The 12,606-nt window shown below is 37.0% G+C and overlaps 1 protein-coding gene across 1 annotated transcript in view; it reads right to left on the bottom strand.

Annotated features, from left to right (window-relative positions):
• Positions 1 to 12,606, bottom strand: part of LOC116742711 (uncharacterized protein C8orf34-like) — a 202,766-nt gene that overhangs the window by 46,956 nt on the left and 143,204 nt on the right. Inside the window, exon 6 of the mRNA XM_032610549.1 lies at positions 10,764 to 10,857. Coding sequence (XP_032466440.1) covers positions 10,764 to 10,857 — 94 coding nt within the window. The remainder of the gene's footprint in view (positions 1 to 10,763; positions 10,858 to 12,606) is intronic.

Here is a 12,606-nt window from a genome sequence, read left to right as displayed (position 1 = left end):
GGAGGGCTTTTAAAACAAATTGTTACTTCCCTGGTAGCACAGTGGTTAAGAATCCGCCTGCCTATGCAGGGGACACGGGTTTGATCCCTGGTCCGGGAAGATCCCACATGCCATGGAGTAACTAAGCCCGTGCGCCACAACTACTGAGCCTGTGCTCTAAAGCCAGTAAGCCGCAACTACTGAGCCCATGAGCCACAACTACTGAAGCCCATGCGCCTAGAGCCTGTGCTCTGCAACAAGAGAAGCCACCACAATGAGAAGCTCGTGCACCGCAACAAAGAATAGCGCCTGCTCGCCATAACTAGAGAAAGCCTGTGTGCAGCAGGGAAGACCTGACACAGCAAAAAATAAATAAATTTATGAAAAACAAAACCAAAAAGAATTAGCACAGATTGCTGGAGTCCACTATGAGAGTTTCTGACTAGTAGATGTCAGATGGGGCCAAGGAAACTGCATTTCTTACAAGTTCCCAAGAGATGAACATCACTGTTCTATGTAGCATGGACTTTAGGTTGAAGCATGAAGCCAGCTGTGGTCTGGCATACTTGAAGAAAGAGGAGTAGTGAAGTGTCTGGGTACCAAAGGAAGACTGACGTGTGAGTTTAGTGGGAAACAGAGAATCTGAAAGGGAGAAGGTTTGGGTAGATTGTAGACTAGAGTAAATCTAAGATCTTAGAGTAGGGTGCTACTTCACATTTGATGAGAAAAAAAATTACACTTCCTTAGAAGAGCACTAGACTTGAGAGGGCCAAGGAATTTTAATGGTAGGACATTGGATAAATAACCCAGATGAAAGTCAAAATTTCCTAATGCTAAGAGTGTGGTAGAGAGGAAACCAATGAACCAAATGTCAGCACCCCACATGAAAAAACAGCAGTGACTGATGAGATTATAGTGACAAGGAAAGACACAGGACAAATGGCAGAAGCCTAAAAAGAAGGAGAATTTCAGGTAGAATATTAATGTTATCTCATGGTGCTTGACACGTGGCAACTGAAAAGAGCAGCTTTCCCTGGTGAAGGCTCAAAGGGAAGCAATGTCCTCTAGGAACCATTTCAAATAAGGCAAAAAAGGCATGGAGAGTGTTCTCTGAGTAGTCAGTTTGCAAATCAAATTCCTGTTCCATAGGCCACAGTGGAAAGATCTGGGAAATGTGTCAACAGCGGTTAAGAATACAGATACATGAGAAGATTTTATTTTGACAGAGGCAGTGGGGCAAGGCAGAGTAGCCAAGGACAACAGGAATAAGAGACAGAAGTAACCGATCTCAAGTTTCTGAACTGAACTTTGGCATAACCTTCTTGTATGGCAACTGACTTAGGCGTCCAGCCTTAGTGAAGCACGACTGCCCGTACAGGGGGTAGCCCATTATTCCCCATAATTGTGGGAATGTAAGAAATGAAGCAGCTTTGTTGGGGGAAAGAACAAGCAACGAGCGAGTAGCCATAAAGTCTAGATAAATAAGATCTTAATAAAGATAAGAGTTTTGTTTACAGATTAGAACCCTCTTCTTTCTTCCTGAGTGGCTTATTCAGTGCAAAACGGCAACACAAATCGCCTGAGGCAGTGCATCACACATGCACGTGCAGGGACTGATGTAAATGCTGTGTGAACGCACCATGTTCACTTTAACTCTGATGGAACCATCGCTACTACAGAGGAACAACACACTGAACGTATTCAACGTCGTTGAATGTATCGTGTTTTGCTGTGTATACCAATAAATCATTTGTTATACACATTTGCCTGTGTTTGAGAGACATTATGGGCTCTGAATAATAAGAAGAGGAGACTGAGGCTTGGCCGCTGCTCAAGTAATCTTCGAGTCACTTACCCAGTTTGAACTAATTTCATTCATTCATTCATTCGTTCAATTCATTTAGTAAATATTTATTAAGTAAATACTGAATGTATAAATATTTATTAAGTAAATATGTGTTGAACACTTACAGTGTACAATAAGAATAGTAAGACTAAATTTCCCTTAACAGCTTAATTTTGGGGAATTAAATATGTGGAAGCAATTTATAACTTATAAAGCCTTATATAACTAGCAGAAACTTTCAGAACATCATTTTAAATGTTAACAAGTGGATAAACCTTTATGTACTAATATGAAGGGGAGTCATGTATAATTTATGCTTATGAATATAGAAAAAGCTATGCTTTTGGTCTGAAGAATGTTTAATTATACTAAAGTTGATATACAGTTTCGGGATATTTCGTCAACATTTCAAAACAAGTCATTTTGAAGAAATCTGGCAGCATGATTTGAACAGTTGTTCTATTTTTAATAGCATACTATGGGATTGAAAACATGCTTAATGTAATTACTAAATGTTATTTATTTTATTCTGTCAAAATTCTAATTTTTATGTTTATCATATATGCCGCCTTTAATTTTCTGGATGACTTTGCCTATAGATAATAATTTGGAGCACAGTGTAAAGATAAGTAAATCAAATTGAAGTTTATATTAAAAGCAGATTTCCTACCCAAATGTATTACTGCTTATTTCTTTATATGTCACTTTTTCTTATTTTCATGTTTTATAGTGTTTTCCTTATGATACAAATTCTTTCAGTGCTCAGTGAAATAATTCCTTTCTTGATACTATATATACACACATTCCCTCCCCCTCCCTTCTTTTTTAAGCTTTTAGAAATGCAATGACATTTCAGAGTAGAACATATGGCTTTGGATTAAGCTAGAATTAATTGCACTTACTAATTGTATATCCTTGGGAAGAGGTTTTTAACAAATCTGAGTTTGTAAAATCAGTAATACCACCTACACATCAAGTTGTCACAAGAATTAAAGGAGATACTACATAGCACATAACAACAAAAATGTAATAAATGTCAGTCCTCTTCCATTCTCTCCTTTTTTAGAGATACATATGTTTCTATATAAGCCTTAAAATGTCAATTATTCATAGTAGGCTTTAAGGAGAAACTGAATGCTGTAATTCTAAATATATCCCCCAAATAGACTTTGTAGTTTTATTTATGTTAGGCTATGTGTCAATTTTCCCAATTTATTATTAAATTATATATATATTAGAATATATGCTAATTCTCTCAGTGAAAAAGATTTATTATGCCACATTTTTGAAAGTCTGTGCTTAGAACTCCTAGTCTATCTTCATATACCCTCTTTATTATGCCTACACAAATAGTTTCTTAAGCTACAGTGTCTATTTTCAGGCTAGGATTTCTTGCCAGATCCTAACAACAAATATTCCACTACCTCCTCAGAAATTATGCCAGTAAACTTTTAGCCTAGCAGAGACAATGAAAATATAGCATCTTCTGGAAGGAATAGTTCATTCATTGGTTTTTTAAAATTTAGTTTGAGAAAAGTAAGTACAAGTCTGAAGTAGCAAGAAAAAGAAGAATGAAATAATAAGGTAGGTTGAGATCAAAGATCATATGGCTGCAGGTATCCCAATTAGTAGATATGAGATGACCTCTTACAGCCTGCGGTAATATGTAAGAGCATTGCATAAGCCAGTCATACCACCCATGAGCCCACCCAAGGGCGTGGTCACTCTTTTTGCCCCAAATTAGGGTTATAAAACCCTTCTCTCTTCTGCAATGTCAAGGCATATTAAAGGCAACAAGTTGAATGTAAAAGACATAGAATAATTAAGAAAAACAGAAAAAACAAGTTGTAGCTTCACAAGTGAAAATATAAATCATTCCTGGTTAGTAAGTAAAAGGCAAAAAGTATTTGGCAGAGAACCTTGGAGGAGAGCATTCTCCTTTATTCCCATGTAGTTAATGTATCTCTGAGAGTTAAAATCTGAGAATTGAACAATTATAGATGCACCTGAGTGTCAGCCCTTTCTCTGCAATTTACTAGCCTGGGGACCACTGGGAAGAAATAGGACCTTAAATGCATCTCCTGACTCCTAGTTTTTTTCCCACTCCATCATAGCAACTAAAAAGAGGAAATTAGACTCCCACTGAGAATATTAAGTGAATATTAAGTGTGTGTTCACAATAAAAAAAATGAGTCCATTAGTAAATTGAAGTGAGAACCTAGCAAATGCTAGGAAGAAATTCCGTGCAGGAGTAAGAACAACCTCATTAATAATAACATCATTAATGGTAAATAGAAACCTAACAGTAAGTGAGAGACAAAAGTCACTGTGGGACAGAAGATACATTAATATTGTCATTAATTTTTTAAAATAGATAGCAACCATTTCATATGATATATGCTTAGCCTAAAAGTAAAAACTTAGAATTAACTAATATTTACCAAGCATATACTATGTATCTGCCACTATGTTTATATTAATATAAGTATTAATATAATATTCTCACTCTATGAAAACAAAATGCAATAATCTAAAAATGTTTCATTCTAGCCTGTATTTCTGATGCCACAACCTAATACCATTAAAATCTTGGGAATTCCATGTATAATGTAGCCTGACACTTTGACATCATTGTCTATTAACTCACTTTGGTCTTTCTGTCATCTGCAGTCCACTGCTCCTCTACCCACCTCTTCTACTTCACTTGATAGGGTGTTAGTCCTTATCTTGGGACTGGTAAATAATCAGCTGTGGTACCCTCACACCACTGCCTCAAGCACTGTGCACATAAAAATCTTGGGAGACTGCCTGGAAAGAAATGACCTGATGTTTGGTTAAGGAGAACAAAGGTTTTTCTTCAAGGTGAAAAGCCTGGCCAAATCCTAGGTGGACAGCAGAATCCCACAGCCCCACTTACTGCTCTAAGCACTTTGGTTCTCAAGAGTCACAGTATAAACTGCGTCACCCCCTGGAAAGGGAAATGAAGGGAGGTATTAGTGAAAGATGAGGCAACGGAGGTAAACACCGCTGGATCCAAAGAAGAGCTCTTGGTTCTACTCCCGCCTCTGCTACTAACTGGGTGACATGGCAAGCCCACCATCTCTTAGAGCATCAATTTCTTCGTCACTAAATTGAAAGAGTTGAGGTTGAGAGGATTAGATTAGTTTAGCACTTCCTAAAATTCCAGAATACTTGTCCTTCCAGCAGTTAATAGGCACTCTGCAAATTATAGGCATTGTAGAAAATAGGCATTAATGGGCATTCTGCGAAAAGGACTTAAGTAAATATGAAAAAAATACCTGGGATAAACACAGGTCAAGCAGATCTTGTTTCTGTCGGGCTACCCAGTGACTTTACTATGTAAATATTTTGGAAGAGACTCTATAGTGCTTTTTCAAGTCAACAATGAACAATATTTTCCCCCATTTGAAGCCAGGATGCTGATTACACTTGATCTGTTCACTTAAAATTACAGAGCTGCCTTGCTCCTCTTGCAAAGGGATGTCAATGGTATGTCTTACAATTGAGAGCCTCTCAACTACAATGATATGTAGAATTTCTCAAAACTTATTTTACCACAAACATTTTTTTTTTTTTTTTTGCGGTACGCGGGCCTCTCACTGTTGTGGCCTCTCCCGTTGCGGAGCACAGGCTCCGGACGCGCAGGCTCAGTGGCCATGGCTCACGGGCCCAGCCGCGCCGAGGCATGTGGGATCTTCCCGGACTGGGGCACGAACCCGTGTCCCCTGCATCGGCAGGCGGACTCTCAACCACTGCGCCACCAGGGAAGCCCCACAAATTTGTTTTTAATAGCTTCTCATGAGACAGGACTTTAAGAAGCAGATACTGTCCAATTTTATAACCTATTATGAAGATAGCATACTCCCGTTCCTCAAACAAAGAGAAAACTAGGCTGATAAAATCAAGAAAAATAGTGGAGGAGAAGCACTTGTGGAATGCAGGTATAGAGATCTCAAAAAATGTGCTCCTCTATAAATGCAATGAGAATACAACATGAGCAAGAATCACTGAAATCAACTTTTTCCGAACTCGGGAAATTTATCGAAGGCTTGCAACAATCCATAGAACATTTATTAAAGAAAAGCAGTTGAATCTCAATAGAAACAATAACTATGTAGGGTTTTATTTTACCCAGTATTAATATCCTTCTCTCCTGCTCTGTGGGAGCCTTGAAAATCAGCATTCTCACAATGATGGTAGCTATGAAACAAACAGCCTATGATCCACTAGAGGGGGCAGAACAGGTTTAGAGTTTCCCCAGATATCTAGAGAGTTGTCACTATTTGACCTATATGGAAGCTGCCTGGAAATGCCTCCCTTGAATGTTTTCTGTTTGTTTGTTTGTTTGACCTGAATTAGAGCTCACTCAGTGAGATACCCTGTCCATATAACATTTGTCAAAAACAATCAGGGACTATAGTTTTATACAGAAGCTTCCTGAGGCAAACAAAAGGCTTACCAAAAATTTTTTTTTAAAAAATACAGTAAGTGATACGTCCATAGGAGGCTTTCAAAAGCTCTGACATAGGCGTGTAGATTTAGAAATGCCACACAGATGTGCAGTGCTTTGCACCTGCTCAGGAAAGACCCGATACGGATCTACCTCTCACCTCTGATTGACTTAGAAGGTCTGTTTAAGCAGAGTTGTAAACTTCTGGAGTGCTCATGGCATGCCTCAATACTTTGTCCAGCCATTAGCTAACAACTTAAGCTACTGAGCAAAGACTTCAGCGTCTGTGTACAACAAATTATACAGACTTTACAGATTTAGGAAAGTTAGTAAACAACATGTAGCAATAACAATAAGAAAAAACAGCAGCAACAACAAACCCTGGAGGGTGGGGATGGTCCAATCTCCAGAGTGGCCACATTATATTATATTCAATGCACAGTTTTCAACAATAACAACAAAATGACATGATTTATAAATCATGATATCACAATAAACGTGAAAGTAGGGCCCATAAATGGGGGGAGAAAGGCAGTCAAAAGAAATTCTCCCGGAGGAAGCCCAGACGATGGACTCTCTAGACAAAGACTTTTAATCAACTACTAGAAATATAGTCAAAGAACTAAAGGAAATCATGTAAAATAGATTAAAGTATAAGGATAAGCTCTCACCAAATGGAGACTACGACAAAGAGATACAAATTATAAAAGGAAAAAAAAAATAGAAATTCTGGAATTAAAATGAAAAATTCCCTAGAGGGGCTCATCAACAGATTTGAGCTGGCATACGAAAAAGTCAAAGAGATTAAGATAGGTCAATCCAAATCCAGCCTGAGGAACACACACACACACACACACACACACACACACACACACACACAGAGACAGAAAAGAAAAATGAACAGTTCCTCAGAGGCCCTGTGGGACACCAGCAAGCATACCAAATGCAATGTTACTGAATATTACTCAGCCATAAAAAGAAACGAAATTAAGCTATTTGTAATGAGGTGGATGGACCTAGAGTCTGTCATACAGAGTGAAGTAAGTCAGAAAGAGAAAGACAAATACCATATGCTAACACATATATATGGAATTTAAGGGAAAAAAATGTCATGAAGAACCTAGGGGTAAGACAGGAATAAAGACACAGACCTAACAGAGAACGGACTTGAGGATACGGGGAGGGGGAAGGGTGAGCTGTGACAAAGCGAGAGAGAGGCATGGACATATATACACTACCAAACGTAAGGTAGATAGCTAGTGGGAAGCAGCCGCATAGCACAGGGAGATCAGCTCGGTGCTCTGTGACCGCCTGGAGGGGTGGGATAGGGAGGGTGGGAGGGAGGGAGACGCAAGAGGGAAGAGATATGGGAACATATGTATATGTATAACTGATTCACTTTGTTATAAAGCAGAAACGAATGCACCATTGTAAAGCAATTATACTCCAATAAAGATGTAAAAACAAACAAACAAAAAAAACACACTCCTGACGTGAGTGTTTTAAATTTGTGATGTAGACTTTTATGCTAAAATCAGAGTAGATAAAAAGTCTATTTAAGCGTTCTGTTTATCTTGTTTATAATAAAAGTGTTTAAAGCTTCCCATTGAATTATTCAAGACATCTTTTCCTAAATGGTGCTTTTATAAAACTTACTTGTACTAAGTCTTATTTTACAATGAAACAATAAGAAATATGCACAACTACAAAGATCCTAACATTATCTGGAAACTTTCCACCATGATAATTTTGTCTCAGGAGAAATCTGAAAATTCCATAAAATTACCTACGTATAATTTATAGAAAGCTGAGTCAAGAAACAGGTGTTACCATTGGAATGATGAATCTTGTCCTTTTCCTCACTCATAAATTTCTAATATATGAGCCTCTACACTATAAATCAGATGCTGGGTTCACACAGACTTATGTCATTTATTTTCTTTCGCTGAGAAAATAAAGAGGTAGATGATCTATACATATCTTGCCAGCTGTTCCACAAAACTCATACATTGAATACAAGTATCGGAACCTCAGTGGCTCCATCTTACACTTGTTCTAGTACTTGAATGTTAGATGCCGCTCTTGAAGAGTATTTGCATCTCTGTACTATGAGTTTGGCTGCACTGCTAGCCAGCATTCCATTTCCTGATGGTTCCTATTACCACCTAATTATTTTTAAACCCTGATTTTATTTCAAACAGTTTACCATTGTCAAGGGTCACCTCCAAGTATGACATTACTGAAATCAAATATTTTTGGTTCTAGGTCTATGGTTAGGAGAGTTTAAGAATAACCTTCTTCAGAGTGACTGACAGACCATATGGCAAAATCTATGGCTAAAATATAAATCCAATATTAAAATTTTAATAAAACTATAATTTTCATGACAATTATTCAGTCACAATTATTATTCATTTTATTTGTTTCATATTTATAACTGTCCTGATAAACAAGTTAGAAAGTACCCAAGAAACCTACACATTCATTCATCTATTAAATTTTCAGATATTTATTGGGGTCTTATTATGTAGCTAAATAAGATGAAGGAAACAGATTCCTTCCCTCAAAGAATTTGCACCCTAATAGAAGAGAAGATGATTACAACTTATCAACAAAATCTTGTGAAAGTATATGGCAGAAAGGCAATATGATTAGAGGACAAGGGTTGAAGAAAGTTCTGGGGGTTTTCAATCTCCTTTGCATTAGTAAGCTGTTTTCCAGACTTAATACTGATGGAGACATATGGATTTCAGGGAAAGTAAGTAAGTCTGAATTTGGACTTGGATTAAATATACTTCTGATTATTTTCTTGATTTTAGTTTTTAGTTCATTAAAAGTTATAGCACATTCATAGAATTAATACACCGTGCATCCTGTAAGGGTGTTGTTTACCTGGTCATGCCCACTTTGGGCACCTGGATGTTGAATCTGAGAGAGTACAGCTAGCCCAATTATATATATTGTCTTTATACAATACACACATGCGTGCACGCACGCACACACATATACACACACATTCGCTCGAAGGATTTATTTAATGCAAAATTTATGAAGACCTCAAAAGAATTTGATGAAAATTATTAAGTCCAGACTCTAGAATGAGAGCTTATGTATGTGTAAATGTGTGGGGACTAGGAGGTATAAATGTGCTTGCGTTTGTTTTCTAAAAGTTCCAGGCCACTCGTAATTCTTTCAGATTTAGGGGATGCTCTTCTTTGTACCCTATGCTGCTCCTTTCCTAGACTATTTTACTTAGGATCACTTGCATTAAAGATCTTCCAAACTACTCTGTAATACATGCTTGAAGTACAGTCTACTTTCTGAGTCTTCATCAGTTGTTCTCTATAGAAGGTGTTTCCCTCCATTAGAATCTGTACAATGTCACTAATTTATTCACTGCATTTCGAATGTGTCAGCTGAGTGACACTGGGGCTGTCTCCTCCTCTCACCTGAGCACCTGCCTCTTAGGCCCCTCTCCTGGCTGTGCTCCCTCTGGCCACATAAGCCTGCAGTTATGGAAGTGGGATAAGGATCTTTATAAATGCCTTTTAACCTGGAAAAGTAATTTCCTGGATCTCCCTGGGTACAGAGTCATGATTGCTACCTGTGTAATATATCAGGTATCTCTGATGACTACAGCTCAGGGGAATAGTTAATTAATTGCTTCACTCCAATTATCATGAGTGCTACATTACTACTTACAATTTTTATTTGTCTCTGCAGGCTACCACTGGTAAAGAAAAAAAAGTAAGATTCTGATATCTTATTATTTTAAAAATTGATGTTTTTCCTCTATGATCCAGACACTAACTTCTCACCTTCATGCTGAACCCATCTGTCTGACAATGTCAGTAACCCCTGGAGAGCATGCACTGAGTCATGCCAAATTATAGTAATTCATTCTTGTTATGATTATAATCTAATGACTTAAATCAGGAGCTGTACATTCTCTTTGTCTTAACTACTATTACAAAATTAATTTGTTTTGTGAATCTAGAACAGTTCTACATACATAAATTTATCCATATAACCAATAATTATAATTTCAAAAATAATAACGAGCCAATCCTAACATACTTTGAAACTTTTTAATAATCACAAGTTATCACTGTATATATGATATGATATATGATATAAATATAGATTTATATGATATAAATCTACAGCATTAGTAGACGATCCACATTCCAAATGGATATTTTATGTTGGTCTTCAGAAATAATAATTCCTTCTTTTAACGTACTACACTGCTTTTCAGAAAGTTAAGTTTATGGGCCTCTGCACCACAATTAAGAGATCAGTGAATCAAGATTTTTAGACCAAAAGTATAGCTTAACTTTACATATTCTCCCTAAATAAGTCTGAATTTTTTGCAGACGTCGTTTGGTACTGGGAAAGGCATATACCATCATCATGGATGTCCTTTGGTTAAAGGCAATTTGTCAATAAACAGCAGTGTCTACTCACGTTTCTCTTGTTCTGCTTCCACTCCTTCACTTTCTGTGTCACTTGGCAGGATCCACGGTTGATGAACCACCTGCAATTGCTTTAAAGAGTCATCCTGCCAAAGAAAAAGTTTATTTGGATTAACCTCTAGAATGATACTGTGAATACCAATATGGGTGAACACTTCAGTTTCTATGAATTACACGTCAAAAAACCATAACAAGAATTTCCTCACAACAGAGAAGAATTTTAAGCTTAAATTCATTTTCATTTCATGGACATGTCACAAACTCTGAACTCATTTTTTTTACATTCTCCTTTAAATAAGATTTAATATCTTAATAAGAAGAAATATCTAGACTATGTTCCTTCCTGAATTAATATTTTTATGGAATTCTTAGCACTCATTCTCGGAAATATAATAATGAAATATTCAATATAAAATTGCACAAAATGTGCCTGTTTGCCATCAAGGTTCCAATTCCCTTAAATGAGATTAAAGATTAGTAGGATTTAGAGAACATTCTCAACTTTACCCTTCAGTATTACTTCATTGCCTCCTTCCTCATATTACTTCCTATTTTTATTAATACATTTCTCAAATACTTCCTTGCTGTTCCATGCCTCTGTCATTGCCCTAAAGTAGACTCTCATCATCTCCCATCCTGACTCTAGTTATAATCGTCTACAAAGTTTTCTAGGATTAAGATTCATACCCTCCCTAATTCTCTGCACCAGTTCCTTGCCAAGTAGAGCTTTTTAAAATGTCACATGATGTATTCATTACCTTGTTCATAAACCCTTAAGTAGTCTTCTCATTATTTCCAGCATAAAATCTCAACTCAAGGCCCTCCGTGAGCTATACTTGTCTAGCCTCTGTTCTACCACCACTTCCATCTCCATCCCACCTCGACTGACACTTCCACTCCAGCTTAATTAACTGGTAGCACCTTAATTTTGTCACTCTCTCTAATCCACCTAGATGTTTTCATATGTTATACTTCCTGCCTAGAATGCAGTATATTTATCTGTCTCAGACATTAACACTCTTCCCAAGGCTCAGGTATCATCTCTGTTGCCTTCCCTGACGCTCCAAGACAGATTTACTCCTTTGTGTGCCTATTCATATCTTCTGGCCTCAAAAATAATGTGGAAAGTCCTTTATGCCATGGATAACTTTTTTTACCTATTAATTTCCAGTATCCATTATAATGTCTGGGGAAAAATAGGTACTCACTAACAGGTACACAGTAAACATTTGTGTATGAGGAAGTAAGAAAGAGAAAAAAAGGAGAGGATGAAGGGTAGAAAGGAAGGAGGAAGGAAGGATGGGTCCCTTTGACAATAAAATATAAATAACAATTTTAAATTTATTGAGTCATCATTCAATAAAATCTTTTCAAACATAACTTTGAAAATTAAAAACATAAAATCAATATTACCTGTCCATTTACTCTTTTGACCTCTCAATTCACTCATCTTCCCCCTCTTTGAAAGAAAGATCTTTTCCTCCAACTTGAGATATTTTGCTTTATTTTGTTCAGAAAAATACTAACAAGATAAAAATAAAGGCTCACGATCCCGATCTCTAAGAAACATGATACACCAAACATTAAATGTCCACTTTGTTTAAAATAAGTGCTGTATAAGAGAAACAACATATCAGCTATCCCTTGACTGTGATGGTTACCTCTGGATATGTTTAGTCCCAACCTAGAGTTTCAAAAAGGTACAGTTTTCCAGGAGTTACAAAGGGGATTAAGGAGTTGAATAGGTGAAGCACAGGGGATCTTTTAGGGAAGCGATATATTCTGTGTGATGTAATAATGGTAAATACAAGACATTAAGCACTTGTCAAAACCTG

This window comes from Phocoena sinus, chromosome 17, assembly GCF_008692025.1.
Source record: "Phocoena sinus isolate mPhoSin1 chromosome 17, mPhoSin1.pri, whole genome shotgun sequence".
Lineage (NCBI taxonomy): Eukaryota > Metazoa > Chordata > Mammalia > Artiodactyla > Phocoenidae > Phocoena > Phocoena sinus.
The sequence above is the reverse complement of the archived record's forward strand: the minus strand, read 5'-3'. Positions and strand labels throughout refer to the sequence as shown.